Consider the following 22,826-nt stretch of genomic DNA (forward strand, 5'->3'; position numbering starts at 1 on the left):
TTTTATTTACATATTAAACGTCTTCTAAAATTACTACATATCAAATGTGGTCTATAGTATATTTGACTGATTCTTGCAGGTATTTACAAATGTAGAGCTGACACTCTTTGATGCCTTAGTACAACTGACGTCGATAAATGAGTAACTGATCTCAGTCTTTTTTTATGCTAATTGCGTGTTACCACTCATTCTCTTCCAGTGATGACCAGCTGGAGGATTCAGACAGTGATGAGCATTCCCGATCAGAGTCAGTTACAGGTAGGAATTTCTTAAATTTAGACTTGTCAGTTTGAACATAAATTGTGCTTTTTTCCCTCCGATCTCAATAAATCACTTGTTATATTAGTGTGCTGGCTGGAAAATCCTCAGATCTCTTTGTGTTTCTGTTTCAGGCCAGCCATCCCAGTGGGAGAGCATGGATGTGAGCCTAGGGGTTACAGCGCTGAGTGTGCTCCAGCAGCCGGAGAAGCTCCAGTGGGAGGTAGTAGCTAGTGTGCTGGAGGATACAGTAAAGGACCTGGAGGAGCTGGGTGCCAACCCCTCACTAAACCAAACTAAGGCCCACAGCCAGGCCAAAAGTAAAGACAAAGTCCCTGACCACCACAACATTCCCTTCCCCTGCCTCCTGGCCGGTGGCCAACTCAGCTACAGATTAGCATCCGGCACACCCGTGGCTGGCCCCCCACCCACAGCCCCAGCTACAACACGCAGGACTACAGATGGTCCACTTAGGACTCATGGACCCGAACCCTTTCACCCCGGACCTGTTCAAGAGCAGGGCCCTATGGAGATAGAGACCTGCAGTCCACAATCTGCTACCCAGGAACAGGGTTTCTCAAATCTAGCAGGCTCCCAGATTCCTAGTCCCTCTTCTCTGACAGCTGTACGGAGGACTATACCCGTACTGTTGCTGTACAGCATCAGGGAGGTCGATGACAAGTCCTCAGGACAGGTGTTTGCACAGATGAATAACCTAATGAGCAAGGGGCTCCATGAGGAGGGCTTCACTGTGCCACAGATCATTGAGATGGAGTTTGACACACATGAGCAACTCCTTCTTCAGGATCCTCCTATTACATACATTCAGCAGTTTGCTGATGCAGCAACTAATCTAGCAGGGTTGGACGGTCATATGGACAAATGGAGCACACTAGCTGCAGCGACTGTATCCACCCCACCTCGGCCTGGAGCACTAGTACAGTGCTTGAGGCTACCCAAACACCTGGAAGAGGAGAATCTTTATGTGGACTCCATAACACCCTGTTGGGATGGTGTACACCTTCTAGTCGGCCTGCAGCCATGCGGCTCTGAGTCTCTGAGTGCTACAAACCAGGTAGAGGCTCTTAACAATCTCAACCGCCTGCACTCTGCTCTCTGCAGCCAGCGCAATGGAGACCCCCTTCACCCAGTGGCCAACGGAGTGGAAGGCCATCACCCAGCAGGCTCACCGCCTCAGACACCCCTCATCCTACCCCCAGGAGACCAACAGGAGCAGCAGCAACAGAGGTCTTCAAGTGGTGGGAGTGGAGGAGGATATCTTGCACTCTACAAGCTCAACTACTCCACCCGTATTGTCACCTTGGATGAGGAACCCATCAAGGTGCAGCAGATCTGGGATCCTTGTGATGCAATCACCTCTCTTATATTGCTTCCTCCAGATGTGCTTGACAGCAGGGAGGATGACAGTGAAGAGGCCTCCGAGGAGGCTTTGTCGTCAGCTCCAAAAAATGGCTCGTCTGGGTTTGGAATGGGCCCGGCAGTATCTGCTGGCTCTGGAATTGGAACTGCATGTGGAGCAGCCACAACCAGCAGCAGTGCTACTGTTACTAGCCCTTCCACCTCTGCCCCCAGCCACAAAGAGGGCAAACGGTTAGAGGTGGCAGGCCTGGGCCACCTGGTGGTCACCACACGGGCTGGGTATATTATGATACTGGACCTGTCCACATTGGAGGTCCTGGCCAAGGTGGAACCACCTAAAAAGGAGGGGTCAGCAGAGGAGATGGACCCTTTTGTCTCAGTTACGTATTGCTCTGGGACCGACCGCCTTTGTGCCTGCACCAAAGGTAAGTGTTTACATAACAAGCTGCTGGGATCATCCTCCAAGTGACCTAAAAGGGATCTATTTGTCAATGTTCATGTTTTTAAATGTAATCCCTTATGAGTGGCAATGTTGACTTTTATTTATAGTAATCACTGTGTTGGTTGTTCAGTTACTAGCATGGCTCCCAGTCTCAAGCTGCCCTGGTTTCTACTGAAGACGAAAAATTGTTTTGTTGGTTTTTACCCTGGAACCTAAGCAGTTTTTTAGTATATTCTGCACATTAATGCAGTTAATGTTTTGCTAAATATCATTAATTTCACTCAAAGTTAAGTCATTTTTCTAAATAGATGCCAATGTCAATGTTTGTTTGCTTTACTTCAAAGGTGGAGAACTTCATTTCCTTCAAATTGGAGGTGTGTGTGATGATGTAGATGATGGAGATATGTTTATTGATGGCCCCCTTTCTAAAGGGGCTGAAATGCTGCTTGAGGGCACAAAGCCCTCTTCCAACCCTTCAAGCCCCGGGATCACAGGTATAGCTGACACAAGTCCATATTTCTTCACATGCAGCTGAATAAACCAGACTGTATCAACAATTGTACCCTGATTGACCTTGTGCAGGAGTGGACCTCCTGGTGGATCAACAGCTGACCACAGAGAGTCTGATGTCCCTGGTGGAGCTGACACGCTTCGAGACGTTGACCCCTCGCTTCTCGGCCACAGTGCCGCCATGCTGGGTAGAGGTGCAGCAAGAGCAGCAGCAGCGACGGCACCCCCAACACCTTCACCAACAGCACCATGGAGATGCAGCCCAGCACACCCGCACCTGGAAGCTGCAGAGTGACAGGTGGGTTGTAGCAGTTTAATGGCTTATGAGGAGGCAAAAGCATGGAATGGTTTCTTTTAAAATGAAGATCTGTGTTGTGTCTGCAGCTCCAGCTGGGATGAGCATGTGTTTGAGCTGGTGCTGCCAAAAGCCTGTATGGTGGGCCACGTGGACTTCAAGTTTGTCCTAAATGCCAACATAGTCAACATTCCTCAGGTCCAGGTCACTTTACTGAAAAACAAAGCACCCGGGCTGGGCAAAGTTAGCGGTGAGGACACTGGTTTTAAGCTTTCAGCTCACAAATTCAGTATGGTAGACTGATCACTGCTAAGGCATCTTGTTCTTGTGAAACTAATGTCCTGAATGTTCTTTTTACTTAAACAGAGACAGCAGTGGACAGACAAATCTCCTTTCCTCTTTCCAATGTCCTCCACGCTAATGGAGAGAGGAATGGCCAGCCTTTGCTTCACGACTTCACAGAGGACATCCAGTTCATGGATATAGAGGAGACATCAGGTAAAAAATACAGACATATTTACTTATTGTGCACCATTGATTCTCCTGAATCTCAATCTGAAATTTTGTGTTTGCTGCAGGCTCCATATTGTGTCCATTCCTAGAGGACCACAAAGAGGACATCCTGTGCGGTCCAGTGTGGCTGGCCAGTGGGCTGGACCTCTCTGGCCATGCTGGCATGCTCAGCCTCACCAGCCCCAAGCTGGTCAAAGGTAAAAGCAGCACCACAGTAGCTGTGGCCAGTTTCTCGGCATTATAGTTGATTATTGCATTACCAATATTTTTTTTTCTCTCTCATGATTAATTCACTGCATGTTTTTAAAAACCAGTAAGTAAAATGCCGTCTGATAGCTGAAGCATCTGTCCCTGTCTCTGCTTTGCAGGCATGGCAGGAGGGAAATACCGGTCTTTCCTGGTTCACATCAAAGCAGTGAGTGACAAGAGCATGGAGGAGAGCCCCCGGCCTGTGGTGAGGATGCCCAGTGCCAAACCCCAAGGCACCAAAGCCCACTCACTGTCCACACTGCTGCAACGGGCTCAGGCCTCCAAGGTACTAAGTCATTGTTACTGGAGCTTTTTTAATGATAGGTTCAGTTCCATCCATCCATCCATCCATCCATCTTCCACCCGCTTATCCGGGGCCGGGTCGCGGGGGCAGCAGTCTAAGCAGGGACACCCAGACTTCCCTCTCACCAGACACTTCCTCCAGCTCCTCTGGGGGAATCCCGAGGCGTTCCCAGGCCAGCCGAGAGACATAGTCTCTCCACCGCGTCCTGGGTCTTCCCCGGGGCCTCCTCCCAGTGGGACATGCCCAGAACACCTCCCCAGGGAGGCGTCCAGGAGGCATCCGAACCAGATGCCCGAGCCACCTCAGCTGGCTCCTCTCGATGTGGAGGAGCAGCGGCTCTACTCCGAGCTCCTCTCGGGTGACTGAGCTTCTCACCCTATCTCTAAGGGAGCGCCCAGCCACCCTTCGAAGGAAACTCATTTCGGCCGCCTGTATTCGCGATCTCATTCTTTCGGTCACTACCCAAAGCTCATGACCATAGGTGAGGGTAGGAACGCAGATTGACCGGTAAATCGTTCTTCACCACAACAGACCGGTACAGCGACCGCATTACTGCGGAAGCTGCACCGATCCGTCTGTCAATCTCCCGCTCCATTTTTCCCTCACTCGTGAACAAGACCCCGAGATACACAAACTCCTCCACTTGGGGCAGGAGCTCTCCTCCCACCCAGAGAGGACAAACTACCTTTTTCCGGGTGAGAACCATGGCCTCAGACTTGGAGGTGCTGATTCTCATCCCAGCCGCTTCACACTCGGCTGCAAACCGTCCCAGTGCACACTGGAGGTCCCGGCTCGATGAAGCCAACAGGACAACATCATCTGCAAAAAGCAGAGATGAAATCCTATGGTTCCCGAACCAGATCCCCTCCGCTCCCTCGCTGCGCCTAGAAATTCTGTCCATAAAAATTATGAACAGAACTGGTGACAAAGGGCAGCCCTGCCGGAGTCCAACATGCACTGGGAACAGGTCTGACTTACTGCCGGCAATGCGAACCAAACTCCTGCTGCGGCCATACAGGGACCTAACAGCCCTCAGCAGAGGGCCACGGACCCCATACCTCCCACAAGATGCCGCGAGGGACACGGTCGAACACCTTCTCCAAGACCACAAAACACATGTGGACTGGTTGGGCGAACTCCCATGAACCCTCCAGCACCCTGCGGAGGGTATAGAGCTGGTCCAGCGTTCCGCGGCCAGGACGAAAACCACATTGCTCCTCCTTAATCTGAGGTTCGACTATAGGTCTAATTCTCCTCTCCAGTACCCTGGCGTAGACTTTCCCAGGGAGCTTTTTGACTACCTCGGCAACTTCAGCACAGGTGATGAACGAGTCCACCACTGAGTCATCAGCCTCCGCTTCCATAATAGAAGGCGTGTTGGTGGGATTGAGGAGACCCTCAAAGTACTCTTTCCACCGTCCAACCACCCCCTCAGTCGAGGTCAACAGCACCCCACCTCCACTGAATACAGTGTTGGCAGAGTACTGCTTCCCCCTCCTGAGGCGCCGGACGGTTTGCCAGAATCTCTTTGAGGCTGACCGATAGTCCTCCACCATGGCCTCCCCGAACTCCTCCCAGGCCCGAGTTTTTGCCTCTACAACTGCCCTCACTGCAGCACGCTTGGCCTGCCGATACCTATCAGCTGCTTCAGGAGTCCCACAAGCCAACCAGGCCCGATAGGTTCAGTTCCTTTTAACATTTACACAATAACACAATAGTTCCCAATCTGCTTGTAGTAACTTAGTCAAATCAAAAGACTGTTTTTGAAAGCTACAGCTTTACTATTTTCTTGTCTTTTTGTGTTTTCTGTTAGAGGGTTTGGAAAGCAAAGAGATATTTGTTCTAAATAAAAACTAAATTTGGAATAAATTCTTTGAGTTTGACAAAATTAGACTGTTTTTCACTTTTTTCACACTCTTCCCACTTGATTTATTTTGGTCTTTTTCATCATTGTGTGTTCGCGTGTAGGAGAAGGTCTCTGCAGCAAAATCGGAAACCTCAGCGCCGTCAAAGAAAGTGGAAAACCTGCGAGGCTGTGACCTGCTGCAGGAAGTATCAGTCACAATCAGAAGGTTCAAGAAGACGTCAATACCCAAAGAAAGGTCAGTAATACTGTTAAAGTAAGAATGTTAACAGTTCGAGTACACATTGTATAAGTAGTGTTAATATTAACGTGCTGTGTTCTGTGCTTTTAAGAGTCCAACGCTGTGCCATGCTACAGTTTCCAGACTTTCATGAGAAGCTCCTGAATGCACTGTGTCGGCACACAGAGGGCACCCCAGCCACTGAGCATGCCCAAAGCCTCATCCTAGACATTTTGTGCTGGCTAGCTGGGGTGTTCTCCAACGGACCATGCAGGTAGGCAGTGAAGCTGCTCGTTGATTACACTTTGATATTTTACAAAGACAAGTGATGCATTCTTTTCTTTCTTCGAAGCTTGAGGGAAGGAAAGGAGGGCCTGTTGGCGAAAACTCGGACAAGGCTAACAGATATTGTGCGGGTGTGTTTCTTCGAGGCTGGCCGGAGCATTGCACACAAATGCGCCCGTTTTCTTGCACTTTGCATAAGGTAAGAAACTAGTGTTTGCTGATATTTCTCTTTCACAATGGGTCCTTTACAGATCTGTAACTAATCAGGTCTAAGGTTCTGCCATTGTTTGCTTTTCTTCTGAAAACCTGGCTAACAAAGTAAGATTCCAGCTGTTGCTGTTTTTTATGTATTTATTTATCTGTTTTGTTTTTGGTTTTAAATTTTTTTAGCAATGGGAAAGGAGAACCAAGTCAACAGGGATTTGGCGTGAGCCTCCTGAAGGCTCTGCTAGATAATATGCCTTACTTGCCTGCTGCAGCAACTGGTGGTAAGTAACTGATCATTAGTACAAAAGGAAACACAGCACCTTCCCCCTTGGTGACTCTCAAGTATTCATTTTCTAACTGCTCTGCTCACTTCTGTGTGCTTTCAGGCTCAGTGTTTTGGTACTTTGTGTTGCTGAACTATGTGAAGGAGGAGGACCTGGCGGGCTGCAGCACTGCCTGTGCCTCCCTTCTCACCTCCATCTCTAGACAGCTGCAGGACCGCCTCACTCCGCTGGAGGCACTGCTGCAGACTAGGTACACCACCTCAGGTTTATTTGTTTAGTTATTCATGATAGTTACAAGGTTTTAGCTTCTGCTGAAGTATTGCTTTCTTGCTTTTTATTCTTAAGCACAAACCTCCCTTCGTTTTGTACTTCTAGATATGGCCTATACAGCTCTCCTTTTGACCCGGTGCTCTTTGACTTGGAGGTCAGTGGCTCCTCCTGTAAGAATGCCTTCAACAGCAGCATTGGAGTGCAGTCAGATGAGATTGACCTCTCTGAAATCCTCTCAGGTATTAATGCTAAATATCAATGACATGTTCCTCTGTGTTTCTGCAGAAAAAGAGAATATGGTTTTGTTATACATAGATGTGCTCAGTCTGTTTTGAATGTTTTGTGTCCTGCAGGGAACGGAAAAGTAAGTTGTTGTGCTGCAGCAGAGGGCAGCTTCACAGCATTAACAGGACTCCTGGAGGTGGAGCCCTTGCCCTTTACTTGCATCTCCACTAGCGACGGCACACGGGTGGAACGAGATGATGCCAGCATGTTTACTGGTAAACCGTCTTAAATTTCACTCAGCTTAGGCTCAAGTTTCACTGTTTCAATGTAACCCGAACTTCTACTCTTTAACCCTAGTGAGTACATTTGGTGTGACCCCGACGGTGGGCGGTCTGTCAACAGGGACAGTTGGTGAAGCGTCTACAGCTCTGAGTTCTGCCGCCCAGGTGGCGCTCCAGTCGCTCTCTCATGCCATGGTCTCAGCAGAGCAGCAGTTGCAGGTTCTCCAGGAGAAACAACAGCAGCTGCTCAAGCTACAGCAGCAGGTGAGGCAGAGTCACTGTTAAGCCTGGTTTAGAAGTATGAATCAGCCTTAACATTGCTCGTTTTGGATAGTGAGCAGTGCTAATCAATTACATTTTTCACTTTTCTAATACCTTTGTGTTTATGCTGAAACAGAAGGCCAAGCTTGAGGCCAAGCTTCACCAGACCACTTCTGCAGCCGCTGCTGCCTCTGGTGTTGGACCCATCCACAACTCTGTGCCTTCAAACCCCTCTTCTGCTCCGGGATTCTTCATTCACCCCTCTGATGTCATCCCACCCACACCCAAAACCACACCCCTCTTCATGACCCCTCCTCTCACACCGCCTAATGAGGCAGTGTCTGCGGCCTTCAGTGCTGAACTGGCTCACCTTTTCCCTGGCTCCATGATGGACCCTGGGCCTGTCAACCTAGCTGTGCACAAAAACACTCAGAAAGCCAAACCGGTTAGTAATGTTGCTTTTGGAATCTTCATCAGACAACCTGACTAATCAAAGTGTAGATTTAAAGCATGTATCAAAAGGAAGGGACCGTCTTGGAACAGAAACAACTACCTTAAAATAACATGATGTAATGCAGGGATTCCTGCAGAAAATCAGATAAATGAAACGGATGTTGAGAGTGACACGTCTCCTTTAAGATAGAGAGAGAGGTCGTATGTTAATGGGACGTTGATTGTTAGCGGCAGAAATTAAATGTAGAGTATGGAGTAAAACAATAAAGCTGCAGTCCTGCAAGCAAGAACAGGTGCTCTGGGTCTACACTGAACTTCTGCTGTTGTGTGACAGGGGTTAACCACAAGCATAATCGCTCATCCCTGAGCTTTACATGGCTCCTCTGTGCTGTCTGACTACTGTCAGGAAGGGCAAGCAGAATAAGTGGACAAGCATTTGGTAGGCTATTCAAATGTTTAGTTTAGATGAATAATTATCTTAGCTCCACATGCCCTTCCTACAATGATGACAGGTTGTCGTATGCTATCCAGTTGCCGGATAATTAGGGGGGGACATTTGTCAACGCTTCCGCCCTAACTATAAAGAGCTGTGGGAAACCCTGTGTAATGATTGCGAAAATTCAGTTGTGCATTGTCAAGGTGTGCCATGACAACAATTAAATGGCAAATAACATACGAAACGTTACATTATTAGTTAATCTTTTGCTCCGGCTGCAACAGGGATAGTTTCCTCTTTTACTACCAGAACACACTGCTAGTAGAACAGTAAATACTAAATTCATTTGACAAATTGTGTTGGATTATAATGATGTACTACACCTTAAAGGCTAGTCTCTGTTCCTTCAAAATGTATTATACAGATATAAAATTGTATTTTATTTCTGAAAATGTTTAGCAGCATCTATTTCCTGCTGCTTGTCAGGGCTGATGAAATTATGATTATTTTACACTTTTTTTTTACTTACAATTGTGAAAAAGGTACAGAAGTATGATTAAAATGAAAATAAATATAGTATGTTGCCATTTACAGAATATTGCTGCATATATCTTTGAGAAAAAATATTAAATAATGAGCGTTTATTTGTTTCAGAGCCCAATGGGCAGCGGTCTGGCTCTTGCTATCTCCCAAGCATCTCACTTCCTGCAGCCTCCTCCACACCAGTCCATTATCATAGAGCGGATGCACTCTGGTATGTAACATGATTTACATGTACCGGTAACATATTTTTACATAACAAGAGCTGTAAATTTTTCGATTGAAACCCAAACAAAGAGAATATGCTGAAGCTTGTTTTTAAATCTGGCTTTTACCCTTGTTTCAAGTTTCTGTTATGAAATGCACAGTGTGATAGAATGTATCTAATAGAATGACAAAAACTTTTTTTACTATTTTCCTCCAGGAGCTCGTCGCTTTGTTACGCTGGACTTTGGTCGCCCTGTCCTGCTGACTGATGCTCTGATCCCAACCTGCAGTGACCTAGCCTCTCTGTCCATAGACATATGGACACTAGGTGAGGAGGTGGATGGCCGCAGGCTGGTGGTGGCCACAGACATCAGCACCCACTCCCTCATTCTGCACGACCTGCTGCCACCACCTGTCTGCAGGTTTATGAAGGTCTGTATTGTGCTCGGAAAGATCGCTAACCTGCTGTTTCAGGTTTTAGTGGTTTTTGTGTTGTGATTTCTCTTTTGTGCTTTCGTAGATCACTGTGATTGGGCGCTATGGCAGCACCAATGCTCGTGCTAAGATCCCTCTGGGCTTCTACTATGGCCATACTTACATCCTGCCGTGGGAAAGTGAGCTTAAGCTAATGCACGATCCTCTGCGTGGAGAGAGCGAGGCTGCCAGTCAGCCAGATGTGGATCAACACCTGGCCATGATGGTGGCGCTGCAGGAGGACATCCAGTGCAGGTGAGACTGGAAGAAAAGCAGCTCTAGCATTCTCATACTTTAGCTGCATTATTAGGTTTGTTTAATCCAAAAATGTGTTTACTAGGTACAATTTGGCCTGCCATCGGCTCGAGACACTTCTGCAGAACATCGACCTGCCACCTCTCAACAGTGCCAACAATGCTCAGTACTTCTTACGAAAACCTGACAAGGTGGTAGAGGAGGACCAGCGTGTGTTCTCAGCCTACCAGGACTGCATCCAGCTGCAGCTTCAACTCAACCTGGCCCACCACGCTGTCCAGCGGCTGCGAGTGTCACTGGGTGCCAGTCGCAAATCTCTCCCCACAGCCAGTGCTCCGGAGGCCCAAGACCTAGTTCACAACTCCTCCACAGAGCAGTTGAGGACCATCATCCGCTACTTGTTGGACACACTGCTGAGCCTGCTGCACTCCAACAATGGTGAGCAGGGAGCAGGACACTGTTGGGTCCACTGGTTGTTGTAGAGATTGCATTGTTTTAGTTACTTTATTTTGTGTTGAATCAAAACACTTATTCATTCTTTTTCAGGCCATGCTGTGCCCTCAGTTCTCCAGAGTACTTTCCATGCCCAGGCATGTGAGGAGCTATTTAAACACCTTTGTATCAGCGGGACGCCTAAGATCCGTCTTCATGCTGGCCTGCTGTTGGTGCAGCTCTGTGGAGGTGAGCGCTGGTGGGGCCAGTTCCTCTCTAACGTCCTGCAGGAGCTCTACAACTCTGAGCAACTGCTCATCTTCCCCCAGGACAGGTAGGCGCCATCAGATACAACATGTTGTATTAAGATTTTACCTTTGTTTGTGCCAGAATTTACAGAAAGCTATATACCAATGTCTTTGTCATATTCTGCTTTGTGCCTGCTTTTGTGAAACCATGTTTCACTTGGAAAGAGTCATTATTTTAAGCAGTTTGATGTATTTGCTTGTGTTTTTTGGTGTTACATTCAGGTCTGAAAATGTTGGGTTACAGATTCATGTCAGTTCTGTGCTACATGCTGCATGTAGTTACTCCATCTCCCTTCTTCCCAGGGTGTTCATGCTCCTGTCTTGCATTGGCCAAAGATCCCTCAGTAACAGTGGTGTGTTGGAGGGTCTCCTCAACCTGCTGGACAGCCTGCTGTCGCCACTGCAGCAGCCACAAGCTGCTTCTCAGCGCAGGACTGAAGGTAACACAGTGAAGCATTTGTACACACAATCAAGCAGAACAAAGCGATGTGTGTGTATATACTGACATTAATTTGTGTTTTTGTATGTTTTCTAGGTGTTTTGGATATTCCTATGATCAGTTGGGTGGTGATGCTGGTTTCCAGACTCTTGGACTATGTTGCCAGTATAGAAGATGAGGCCTCCAGTGGAAAGAAACACCTTGGAGGGAAGGAGCGAGAGCGACCATTTACAGGTAGACCAATAATTTACACTAAATATTTCACTGCAGAAGCTTGTAATCATACAAAAAGGAAATTGATCGCAATTTTATGCTGCTTGTGTTATTCTAGGTGTAGCACACATTGTCTTATCTGACAACTTTTCTGATAATTCACACTTCTCTGAGTTTACACAGTAATTTACTGTGTTAATCTTTTAGGTAATCAGTGGAGCTTCATCAATAACAGCCTTCAGTCTCAGAACTCCAGCAGGTCAGCTAAAGGCAGCAGCAGTCTGGATCGCCTCTACTCCCGCAAGATCCGCAAGCAGCTGGTCCATCACAAGCAGGTAAATGTGTCTCATCTAAAAACCCACACCTCCACATCGGCTGTTTACAGTTGAAGTATAAGACATATGTCTGCTAGGTCTAAACAGAAAACTGCAGATCAGTGTGAAGTGAATGCTTTTGCAGTGCTTATATTTATCATGCCCTTTTTAATGTAGCAGTTAAATCTACTGAAAGCAAAACAGAAAGCTCTGGTGGAGCAGATCGAAAAGGAGAAAATCCAGAGTAACAAAGGCTCCTCCTACAAACTGCTGGTGGAGCAGGCCAAGCTCAAACAAGCCACGTCCAAGGTGAGCATTTCATCACACACTGTACACACCTACAATAACATTCATCCTTTCCTAGCAGTCTGTTTTTACTACAGTGTAGTTTCCAGCTAAAAAGTTAAATCTGTAACAGAGATGGAAAAGAAACAAACTTTTACACAAAAGATTACACAAATGAGCCAAAATATTATGTTTTTTTATTGGTGTATTAACCCTCACAGGTATAGAGAATGACAATATGTCAAGGTCCAGGCTCTAAGGCTGTTGAGAGATTGTAATGATGGGAGGAAAGAGTCACAACAAAGTGACAGCGATTGTCATTGTACACATGCTTGCCTTTGTTTCTAATGGGAAGAGTGTCTGTACACAACATTGGAAAATCTGAAAAGTTGTCTGGTAGTATAACTCCTTCATAGACATAATCTCAAGCAAAAATGGTACAGGATGGAAAACAAAGATACGCTGGTGATCCAGGACCTCATGGGACCATGGGACACACAGTGCCTTTCTAAGACATAAAGGGATTATTTACCTGGATAAGAACCTTCATTTCTTCATTCTTTTTCCAGCACTTTAAAGACCTGATCCGTCTGAGGCGGACGGCCGAATGGCCCCGCTCCACATTAGACACAGAGTCCACGACAGCCAAAGAAGCCCCAGAAGTAGAACCTCTGCCTTTCACATTATCCCATGAACGCTGCATATCTGTGGTGCAGAAGCTGGCCCTCTTCCTCCTCTCCATGGACTTTACCTGCCACGCTGACCTGCTGCTCTTTGTCTGCAAGGTATTTATCTAACAGAAGGAAAGTGGACTTACTCAATTCAGGGATCTTTGCCTTTAACCACAAACACTCTTATTATCCCTTCAGGTGCTTGCTAGGATAGCTAACGCCACAAGACCCACAATCCACCTGTGTGAGGTGGTGTCAGAACAACAGCTGGAACGACTACTGCTCCTGCTTGTGGGGACGGATTTTAATCGAGGGGACATCTCCTGGGGAGGTGCCTGGGCGCAGTATTCCCTCACATGTATGCTACAGGACATCTTGACAGGTATGTTGGTGAACGTGGCTGTTTCCTTTATCACACACTTCCTACTCACCACTTCCTATATAGGGATTTTAATGTTGGGTAAGTGAAATCATTCAGAAAACACTGTTGGACACTATCTTCATCAATTTTTTTATGTGGCAACAACTAATAAAACAAACTTAACACTTTATGTTACATTAGAACTGATCATTATGTTTGTAAGACAGGTCACAATGTCTTACAATTGTAAGACATGATAACTTTGGCATTGGCTTTTTATTGTCTTCTCAGGTGAACTGCTGTCTCCAGGCTCTCTTGATGGCATGGATGAGGTGGGCGGTGAAGAGGCCGGGGCATCGTCCTCCTCAGCAGGGGCAGATTCGGATGACTCCCTGCCTCAGCCAGCACCCATCCCCCTGGTAGAGAGCATTGATGAGGCCCTGGTACCTGATATCATCGCAGGTACTACCGGGACCTCCTCAGTATTCCAAAGTGCGTGGGTACCCTCGTCCATTCTCCGCACTCCCCACAAACACTACACAGAGAGGTTCACAACATGAACCCGCGCTCTTGTGTTATCAAGTATTTCTGTGGTTACACATTTCCCTCTTTTTCATACCTGCATGTTTACAGATTAACTTCACAGTATGTTTTATTATTATTATCGTGGTACTGCTGTTGTTTGGAGTGGAAGTTCAGACATGTAGATCCACAGCCTTTTTGGCTATTTGATTTTAAATTGAACAATCCTAAAAGGTAGTTTAGTTCATTTATTTTGAACTTGGACACACTGTTTCCATGCAGAAATTACTGTCTCGTGTCTGGATTCTCCCTCCGTTATAGGAGAATAGGAGCTACAGAATTAGCTGGATCGGCATTAAAATTGCCTAGTAATGTGCTACAGAAAGAGTTTCTCTTGCTTGTGTGTTTTTCTAGTGTGCTTGCTTGGCAATATTAAAGCTGTTTTCATTATCCAAAGGTGCTCCACCTCTGTCATCTTTGGAAAAAGATAAAGACATAGACTTTGACTTGCTACAAGACCTGATGGATGTTGATATTGATCCTTTAGATATTGATTTGGAAAAAGATCCCCTCGCTGCCAAAGTGTTTAAGGTATGATGATGTCTATTTATTTATTTTTAGTCACTTACTTGTGAGTTTAGACAAATTCTGAAAAGTTGTGTAGATTTGTTGACTTCTGGCCTCATTTTTCTCGTTGCTTCCTTCTCGTGTTTATTCCCAGCCTATTAGCAGCACCTGGTATGATTACTGGGGTGCTGATTATGGCACATATGGGTACAACCCATACATTGGTGGGGTTGGTATCCCAGTATCAAAACCTCCAGCTGCTGCAGAAAAGACCACGTCACAGAGCCTGTCAGTCTCTGTGTCACAAGGTGAGGATGTGTTGCCTCAATATGGTTTTATTCTTAGTACTGACCTCTTCTGACCTATGTAATTTTCCCTTTTTCTTCAACAGCACTGGATGCCCGTCTGGAAGTAGGTTTGGAACAGCAGGCTGAGCTGATGCTCAAAATGATGGCGACCCTACAGGCTGACTCCATTCTGCAGGCCCTCACTTCAAGTTCGTCCACAGGTAACTACATAGCACCAAAAAGCAGAGGCACGCTTATTTGAGTCTTTGTATGGCACTCTGTACAGTGTAGATCATGGCTGTAAGCTTTGCTTTCTGTCTGTTATCCAGTGAGCCAAGCCTCCAATGGGACTGATGACTCCCTACTGAGAGCTCTCCATGGTGGAGGCTCTCCTCCAGGCAGCAGCCTGATGGTGCAGCCCTCATCAATCCCCATTCTGAGTTCCTGCTTCAACAAACTCTTCTCCATGCTTCAGGTTCACCATGTCCAGGTCAGCACCTGCTCATTCTGGACCTAGTTAAGACTCAGATACTCAGCACCTAAAACTAAATGTTATGCAAATTATTATCACAATACTTTACCCTCGTTTACATAAAGATGAAATATGATATAAAATGTGACTTTCGTTGTTCGTTTTTCATCAATGTATTTACCAATGTATTCACCACTGTATTAAGTGGTACTAAAGTGTAACAGACATCAACTCAAGCATTGATTTCTTCCTCAGCTGGAGTCCCTGCTGCAGCTGTGGTTAACGCTCAGCCTGAACACATGTTCTGGCAGCAGTGAAGAGAGTGGATCAGACATTTTCCTGTTTAATGCCAGCCGAGTGCCCACCATCCCTCTCAACCAAGGTCAGGACTCAACCACTTTTTTCCTAATGTATATCTGAAGACAGTCATAGATGCTCTACATTGTATTGTTTTGTTGTGTGTCCAGCATCCATCAGCAGTTTCCTGACAGTGCTGGCATGGTACCCCAACACCTCCTTGAGAACATGGTGTCTGGTGCTGCACTCCCTCACCCTGATGACTAACATGCCAGCCTGCAGTTAGTATTCTACTTTTCACTTTTTTCCATAAATTAACAGTAGATTGGTAATATACTACTTACCTTACACTTTCAGCTATTTATAAGTTGTCAATGTGTGGCTTAAACAATGTATTTTAGAGCTTTCTGTCAAATTTAAAATGCTTGCTTTTTAAAATCTACATTGAAGAAATTGTTCAAATATATTGAATCATCTTATTTTCTGCTTTTAACTGGTACTCGTTTGGTTTTGGTAAAATCGCTGTGATGTAAATATTTTGATTTTTAACCTAGATTTTTCATGTCACTAATAAAATTCTGCCAAAAATAGAACATACAACAAATTCTGCCCCCCTCAGCATTATTAGGAAGCCATGATTAACTCCCTTGTGTCTGTAAGTCACATTTTAAATAACAGATAACAGATAGTGAAATGGGAAATCAGATTGGGGAAAAGCTGCAAATCAGTGTATAAAAATTGGGCGCCTGAGTGTCCCTTAGTGTATCATCAAGGTGATTTGGTCAGCAAAGGGACCACAGAGCAATTAATTACTGTTAATTTCTCCACAAAAGAGACTGGGTGATGAATTACCCATGTTAGACAAGTCGTAGGTCTATGCAAGGTAAATTCAATCGTTCAAAGGCTGTATTGAAGTTAGGATTAAATGAAAACACGGCCTTTGTAAGCAGTCCACAGGACAACAAAAGAGGAAGAGTGAAAGTGAAATTATATTCCCTCATTATCCTGTTGTGTGATGTAATGTTACTCACATATAGAGCTGATTCATATGTGTTTGAACTTGCAGCTTCCAGTAATGGCATGAGCACTCAGGAAAGCACAGCCCAGCAGATGGTATCTGATCCCACCCTGGTTCACGTCCTGGTGCGCTTTCTATCCGGCACCAGCGCAAACGGGACAAGCCAGCATAGCTCCCAGGTGGGGCCCACTGCCACCCAAGCCATGCACGAGTTTCTGAGTCGCCTGCAGGTCCACCTGTCCTCTACATGTCCCCAGATGTTTAGCGAGTTCCTGCTAAAACTCATGCACATCCTGTCCACTGAGAGGTATTGTTTTATAATGTAAAATATATATAATATTCATTACTTGTAATGTACTTCAAGTATAATCTGTCACTCTGAGAGTTGTTCAGATGGTTTTTAGTTAGAGTAGTCTTGAAAGCTAATTGTCCATTTGTCCTTCCAGGGGTCCATTTCAATCAGGCCAGGGTCCTTTGGACGCGCAGGTGAAGCTGCTGGAATTCACACTTGAGCAAAACTTTGAGGTGGTGTCAGTGGCCACTATATCTTCTGTCATTGAGTCCATCACCTTCTTGGTTCACCACTACATCACCTGCTCAGACAAAGTGGTTTCACGCAGCGGCTCGGACAGCTCGGTGGGTGCCCGGGCTTGTTTCGGGGGTCTGTTCGCCAACGTCATCCGGCCAGGAGATGCAAAGGCTGTCTGTGGAGAGACCACACGTGACCAGCTGATGTTTGACCTCCTCAAGCTGGTCAACGTGTTGGTGCAGCTGCCTCTGTCTGGGGACAGGGAGTTTAGTGGGCGGTTGCCACCAGCTGGCAGTGGAGCAGCTGACAGCAGTGTATCAGATGAGGAGAAGGTCTGTGGCAGCAAGGAGAGCGTAGCTGGTGGATCTGCGTCCAGTCAGGGTCCTCCAGCTGGCGTTGCCGACCTGGTGTTGGCTAATCAGCAAATTATGAGCCAGATCTTGTCGGCACTGGGACAATGCAACAGCAGCGCTATGGCCATGATCATAGGTATGACATGGCACCAAACTTAACAACTGATTTATTTTCTCATCTATTAAAAATATAATACACTTGTAAATTTGTTCCTTTAACAAGTATCAGAGAGTAACTTCCTCCTTCTTTAAGCTGACAGTCTTCACTTTTCTCCAGGAGCCAGTGGTCTCCACCTAACCAAACATGAGAACTTTCATGGTGGCCTGGATGCCATCTCAGTGGGTGATGGCCTCTTCACTATCCTCACCACCCTCAGCAAGAGAGCCACCTCAGTCCAGGTCATGTTGCAGCCCATCCTCACATACATGGCCTGTGGTTACATGGGCAGACAGGTCAGTTTGCGGTTGTCATTATAGTATTAAATTAGTACCAAAGCAGCACCAAAATTTACCTTTGTGTTTTTTCCTTCTGTGTTTAGGGATCCCTTTCTACCTGTCAGCTGTCAGAGCCTCTTCTGTGGTTTATCCTCAGAGTGTTGGACACCAGCGAGGCTCTCAAGGCCTTCCATGACATGGGTGGGTGTATACAAAAATCTGTATTGGAATAAATAAGACTTTTAAACTGGGCCACAGTGAAACATAAACTATGTTTGCATTTAATTTCTTTCACTAAAGTATGGTTTACATCCATGTTTTAATTCCTATTACCGGTAATGGTCTGGGCTTCAACTGTTTTTTTTTTTCCTTTTTTTGTCTCTATCCAGGTGGTGTACAGTTGATTTGTAACAACATGGTGACTAGCACCAGAGCCATTGTAAACACGGCACGCAGCATGGTGTCCACTATTATGAAATTCTTAGATTCAGGTCCTGGAAAAACAGCAGATGGCAGCCTCAAAGCCAGAGTGATGACTTCAGAGCCAGACAATGCTGAGGGACTGCACAACTTTGCTCCTTTAGGTGACTTCAGTTATTTGTGATTCCATCTGTTACAACAATATCCTTACCCCAAGTCTTGTCTAATCCAGAATGATTTGCTCTTTTCAGGTACGATCACATCCAGTAGCCCCACAGCACAGCCAGCAGAGGTCCTCCTCCAGGCCACCCCACCCCACCGACGGGCCCGATCGGCAGCCTGGTCCTACATCTTCCTGCCGGAGGAGGCCTGGTGTGACCTCACTATCCACCTCCCAGCTGCTGTGCTGCTGAAGGAGTTGCACATCCAGCCACATCTCGCTTCTCTGGCCAGTAAGTCATAACCAGTGTATTTGGAAATTTTTTCCATTTTACTCGGATGAAAACTCTAATGCTATTCTTTTATGATTCACTCTCTCCTCAATCAGCCTGTCCATCCTCCGTTTCTGTGGAGATAAGTGCAGATGGTGTCAACATGCTGCCGCTGTCCACACCAGTCATCACCTGTGGTTTAACGTACATAAAGATCCAGCTGGTTAAGGCAGAGGTTGCTTCAGCAGTTTGTCTAAGGCTACACAGGCCACGCGATGCCAGCACCCTCGGGCTGTCACAGATCAAACTCTTGGGTCTGACAGCATTTGGTAACACCTCCTCTGCAACTGTCAACAATCCCTTCCTCCCTTCTGAGGACCAGGTTTCTAAAACCAGGTACAATAATGGATCCTGCATCACAAGTATATTTGCAAGTTCATTTTAGGGTGGCTTTATGACCTTGTCCTTCTTCCTTGTTTAGCATTGGGTGGCTACGTCTTCTTCACCATTGCTTGACCCACGTCAGTGACCTGGAAGCCATGATGGCCAGTGCTGCAGCACCCACCGCCAACCTGCTCCAGACCTGCGCCGCACTGCTCATGTCACCTTACTGTGGCATGCACTCCCCCAATATTGAAGCTGTCCTGGTCAAAATCGGACTGCAGTCCACTCGCGTCGGGCTGAAACTCATCGACATTCTACTGAGAAACTGTGCCGCCTCTGGCACCGACCCAGCCAGTGAGTCACACACAGCTGCATCACTGCTAAGATTTATTCATATGCTGGGCATCCATAGTTCCCTAAAAAGCATCAGAAATTCTTAAAATATCCAAATTTATTGCCTGAAGAGATTTTTAAATTAAGATGAGTTTAAAAGACACAGACAAGGTCACATTGCAGAGGGTTTTCCACACCAGATATTTAAAGGGTTTCTTTTATAACCTTAGCTCTTCTGGCTAAGTCTTAAAGTGGCTACTGTCTGTCTCTTTCTACCTTTAGAAGGATTATGTGTCTGCTTTTACCATGCATGGACACAGATGTGTGGTCGATCAGAAAACTAAGAGACTAAGAGAGAAACGTCTTGCCTTGCAAGGCAGGATGCAGCTTCATTGGGATAGTTAACAGCCATAGACATACTAGCTCACTGAAAAGGATTAGAAAACAGAAATCTGCCACTCTAGGGGCATCATGAATAATGAGCATGAGTTGATTTGGTGTAACGTATTATCCTAACTCTTGTTCAGTTGCATTGCCGAGCTAATGCTATGTGTTAGCCTAAGGTGCAAAAGCCCAAGCTTCTTAGCTTGCAAGCTTCCATACTTGGTAAAGCCAAAGGCAATTCAGGTGAGAGAATGTTATCATCCTGAAGATCCCCCTAACCAACTACGTACCAACACACGGCCCCATGGAGTGGCACTAAGAGGAGGTATTACTATTACCGGTAAGTTGCAGTTGCAAATTTATCACTGTATAATCATTGCAAACCTGTCACCTCAATGACAAGCAGCACGGTCACACTGATAGTGTAGCCCTACTCCAGTGTATGAAGTAGGCAGTGGCAATATACAGAGCAGTATGTAGATGTGATGACATCTGTCAACATAAAGTTCACTTGTATCACTTGCAAAAACAGAAACGGTCTGTTTGACAGAAGCAAGTGTTAATGCTAACATAGAATTCAAATGGAACCATCCTTATTTGTAGCTTTATTTCTGTTCTTAAAGATTTGAACAGTCCTCTGCTGTTTGGGCGACTTAACGGCCTCTCTTCAGACTCCACCATTGACATTCTGTACCAGCTGGGCACCACGCAGGACTCTGGAACCAAGGACAGGTACTTGCAACACCCACTCTTCCCCTTGACTCTAAACATCCCTTTAGTTTCCCTAAAAATGTAACAGAACCTTAATACAAGGTGATATTTCAGACAGACTCATAAGCTGGTAGTAAAAGGTGTCCTTACTGTCTCCTTGTCAGCTTTTACTGCCATCTGGTCACGTTTGTTGCATATAAATTCTGCTGCAAGGGACTGAACAGATTTTCCAAACCTTAAGAGGAGTAATTCTTTAAAGCTCTGAATTTCAACCTTCCAGAATCCAGGCTCTTCTCCAGTGGGTCCATGACTCTTCACGAGTGGCAGCCCATAAGATGAGCGGCCCCATGGGATATACAGGGGCTGGCTCTTCCTCTGCTTCATCGAGGGAGTACGGCCTCCTCATGCCATCGCCCTCCCACCTTCACTGTGTGGCAGCCATACTGTGGCACAGCTACGAGCTGCCGGTTGACTACGACCTTCCTGCACTGCTCAACAGAGAGCTCTTTGAGTCAGTATGATTTCATATGAAGATTACACACACCTGTGCTTTTGACACCCCATTAATATTATCTCATTCTTCCCTCCAGACTTCTGTATAACTGGTCCATGTCATTACCATGCAACATTGTGTTGAAGAAGGCTGTGGACAGCCTCCTGTGTTCCATGTGTCACATTCATCCCAGCTACTTCTCCCTGCTCATGTCCTGGATGGGGATCGTTTCAGCACCCAGTGCCACTCATTCTCAGGCCCAGCATTGCCGTCTTGCTATGACTGATGATGGCAAAAAGCAGCATGATGCCAACACCAACGCTGCAGGACTTACTGACGACTCCAAGCACGCAAGACCCCCTATTAATCTGTCTGAGTCTCAGTTAACAACACTGGCAGCTGCTTCTCAGTCTCCAGGAGCCATAGAGCAGCTGCTGGACTCAGGATTGCCCTCATTGCTGGTTCGCAGCCTGGCTCAGTTCTGCGTCGGCCTCCTAGCCAGCGCCGACCTCCCTCTACCTGCTTCTCAGACAGAGAGGCGACACCACCATCACCACTACCACTCACCCTCCTCATCCCTACACAGCCGACCGCCTCTGTCTGCAGAGCTGGCTGCTCCAGTGCTGCGCTTTCTCACAGAAGTAGGCAACAGTCACGCCATGAAAGACTGGCTAGGAGGACCAGAAGTTAACCCACTGTGGACAGCACTGCTCTTCCTGTTGTGCCACTCCAGCGCTAGTGCCGGTGCCAACGCTGGATGCCAGCCTCTGAACTCTGGATCTGCAGCAGCCCCCCCTCCATCTCAGCCTCAGCCTTCAGGGTCCCGCTTTTCCCTGGCCTCCTCAGGGCAAGCAGGAGGACTCACCACCCAGCAGAGGACGGCCCTGGAGAACGCCACAGTGGCCTTCTTTCTCCAGTGTATATCCTGTCACCCCAACAACCAGCGGCTCATGGCTCAGGTCTGATCCTACAATCTGCTGGGAGAATGGAAAATTTCTTATTTAATTTTAAAGAATAGTAATTAACTGTGTTTTGATTTAAAATACTGAGATAACAGAATTGCTTTAAGATATCTGACACAGTTTAATATTTAATTCTACATTTTTGAGTTCTCTGTCTGTATTGATTTTGTGACTGTTTTTGTCTGTCTGCAGGTCCTGTGTGAACTCTTCCAGTCAGCTCCTCAACGAGGCAACGTGCCGATCTCTGGAAACATCTCAGGCTTCATCCGAAGGCTTTTCCTGCAGCTCATGCTGGAGGATGAGAAGGTCACAGTCTTCCTACAGTCTCCCTGCCCGGTGGGTTCCCATTCCTTTGTTGGTTTTTAAAAACTGCCTTAGCATCAACAATCAATGTAAAGGGATGATACATGCTGTAGTTTCACTAGGTTGCAAATAGAGCAGGAATTTTGACCTTGTGTTCATAAAAACATACCAAGCCCTTTAGCTATGATTTTGTTTATTTTAATAAGTATGTGAATGCAAAATATTAAATTATAACTAGATGCCACAGATCATTTATTATTTAAGCATGTAAACACACTCACACACAAGTATTTAAGCAGAAATAGCAGAAATAACCAAATACTGACCCTTTACATAACTTAAGACTTCAGCCATAAGTAAAAAGTAAAATCTGCAAAAGCTACTGTAATTTCTGGCATATATCTTGGACTAAATCGCACACAGTCCTGCTATTTCACATTTTTTTACATCTTATTGACACAGATACTATGTGAAGTTTAATGGAAATATTTTTCACTGCCTCCACCAAAACCTTTTGAAAACCTGTGGTTGGTTAAAAAAAAAAACAAATTTTTAGTTTTCTTATGCATTTCCTTATTCATCTGCCTTAATATGGGAATAGACGTATCCTCAGTCAAGCTATGCATATACTGAGTGAATCAACTAAAATATATACAGTACAGTATAACTAAGTACTGTTAACTAATTAC

General features: G+C 46.1%; 1 protein-coding gene across 5 annotated transcripts in view; it reads left to right on the plus strand.

Moving 5' to 3' along the window:
* Positions 1-22,826, plus strand: part of birc6 (baculoviral IAP repeat containing 6) — a 91,686-nt gene that overhangs the window by 15,956 nt on the left and 52,904 nt on the right. For 2 of the 5 annotated variants that reach the window (XM_028423650.1, XM_028423652.1), the window contains exons 9-55: positions 200-258; positions 393-2,063; positions 2,425-2,574; positions 2,663-2,888; positions 2,975-3,135; positions 3,252-3,383; positions 3,464-3,595; positions 3,767-3,933; positions 5,920-6,053; positions 6,148-6,309; positions 6,388-6,519; positions 6,711-6,808; positions 6,914-7,061; positions 7,187-7,320; positions 7,435-7,581; positions 7,664-7,851; positions 7,985-8,293; positions 9,392-9,491; positions 9,702-9,916; positions 10,005-10,213; positions 10,299-10,651; positions 10,760-10,979; positions 11,257-11,393; positions 11,489-11,626; positions 11,813-11,940; positions 12,097-12,228; positions 12,774-12,989; positions 13,074-13,257; positions 13,528-13,728; positions 14,216-14,349; positions 14,480-14,633; positions 14,717-14,833; positions 14,942-15,102; positions 15,340-15,466; positions 15,552-15,662; positions 16,448-16,706; positions 16,846-17,417; positions 17,559-17,734; positions 17,821-17,917; positions 18,106-18,300; positions 18,388-18,588; positions 18,684-18,963; positions 19,049-19,305; positions 20,292-20,400; positions 20,660-20,890; positions 20,970-21,831; positions 22,027-22,170. In XM_028423650.1, coding sequence (XP_028279451.1) covers positions 200-258; positions 393-2,063; positions 2,425-2,574; positions 2,663-2,888; positions 2,975-3,135; positions 3,252-3,383; positions 3,464-3,595; positions 3,767-3,933; positions 5,920-6,053; positions 6,148-6,309; positions 6,388-6,519; positions 6,711-6,808; positions 6,914-7,061; positions 7,187-7,320; positions 7,435-7,581; positions 7,664-7,851; positions 7,985-8,293; positions 9,392-9,491; positions 9,702-9,916; positions 10,005-10,213; positions 10,299-10,651; positions 10,760-10,979; positions 11,257-11,393; positions 11,489-11,626; positions 11,813-11,940; positions 12,097-12,228; positions 12,774-12,989; positions 13,074-13,257; positions 13,528-13,728; positions 14,216-14,349; positions 14,480-14,633; positions 14,717-14,833; positions 14,942-15,102; positions 15,340-15,466; positions 15,552-15,662; positions 16,448-16,706; positions 16,846-17,417; positions 17,559-17,734; positions 17,821-17,917; positions 18,106-18,300; positions 18,388-18,588; positions 18,684-18,963; positions 19,049-19,305; positions 20,292-20,400; positions 20,660-20,890; positions 20,970-21,831; positions 22,027-22,170 — 10,570 coding nt within the window. The remainder of the gene's footprint in view (positions 1-199; positions 259-392; positions 2,064-2,424; positions 2,575-2,662; positions 2,889-2,974; positions 3,136-3,251; positions 3,384-3,463; positions 3,596-3,766; positions 3,934-5,919; positions 6,054-6,147; positions 6,310-6,387; positions 6,520-6,710; positions 6,809-6,913; positions 7,062-7,186; positions 7,321-7,434; positions 7,582-7,663; positions 7,852-7,984; positions 8,294-9,391; positions 9,492-9,701; positions 9,917-10,004; positions 10,214-10,298; positions 10,652-10,759; positions 10,980-11,256; positions 11,394-11,488; positions 11,627-11,812; positions 11,941-12,096; positions 12,229-12,773; positions 12,990-13,073; positions 13,258-13,527; positions 13,729-14,215; positions 14,350-14,479; positions 14,634-14,716; positions 14,834-14,941; positions 15,103-15,339; positions 15,467-15,551; positions 15,663-16,447; positions 16,707-16,845; positions 17,418-17,558; positions 17,735-17,820; positions 17,918-18,105; positions 18,301-18,387; positions 18,589-18,683; positions 18,964-19,048; positions 19,306-20,291; positions 20,401-20,659; positions 20,891-20,969; positions 21,832-22,026; positions 22,171-22,826) is intronic. The other 3 variants (XM_028423653.1, XM_028423654.1, XM_028423651.1) reach the window with 2 other exon arrangements.

This window comes from Parambassis ranga, chromosome 15, assembly GCF_900634625.1.
Source record: "Parambassis ranga chromosome 15, fParRan2.1, whole genome shotgun sequence".
Lineage (NCBI taxonomy): Eukaryota > Metazoa > Chordata > Actinopteri > Ambassidae > Parambassis > Parambassis ranga.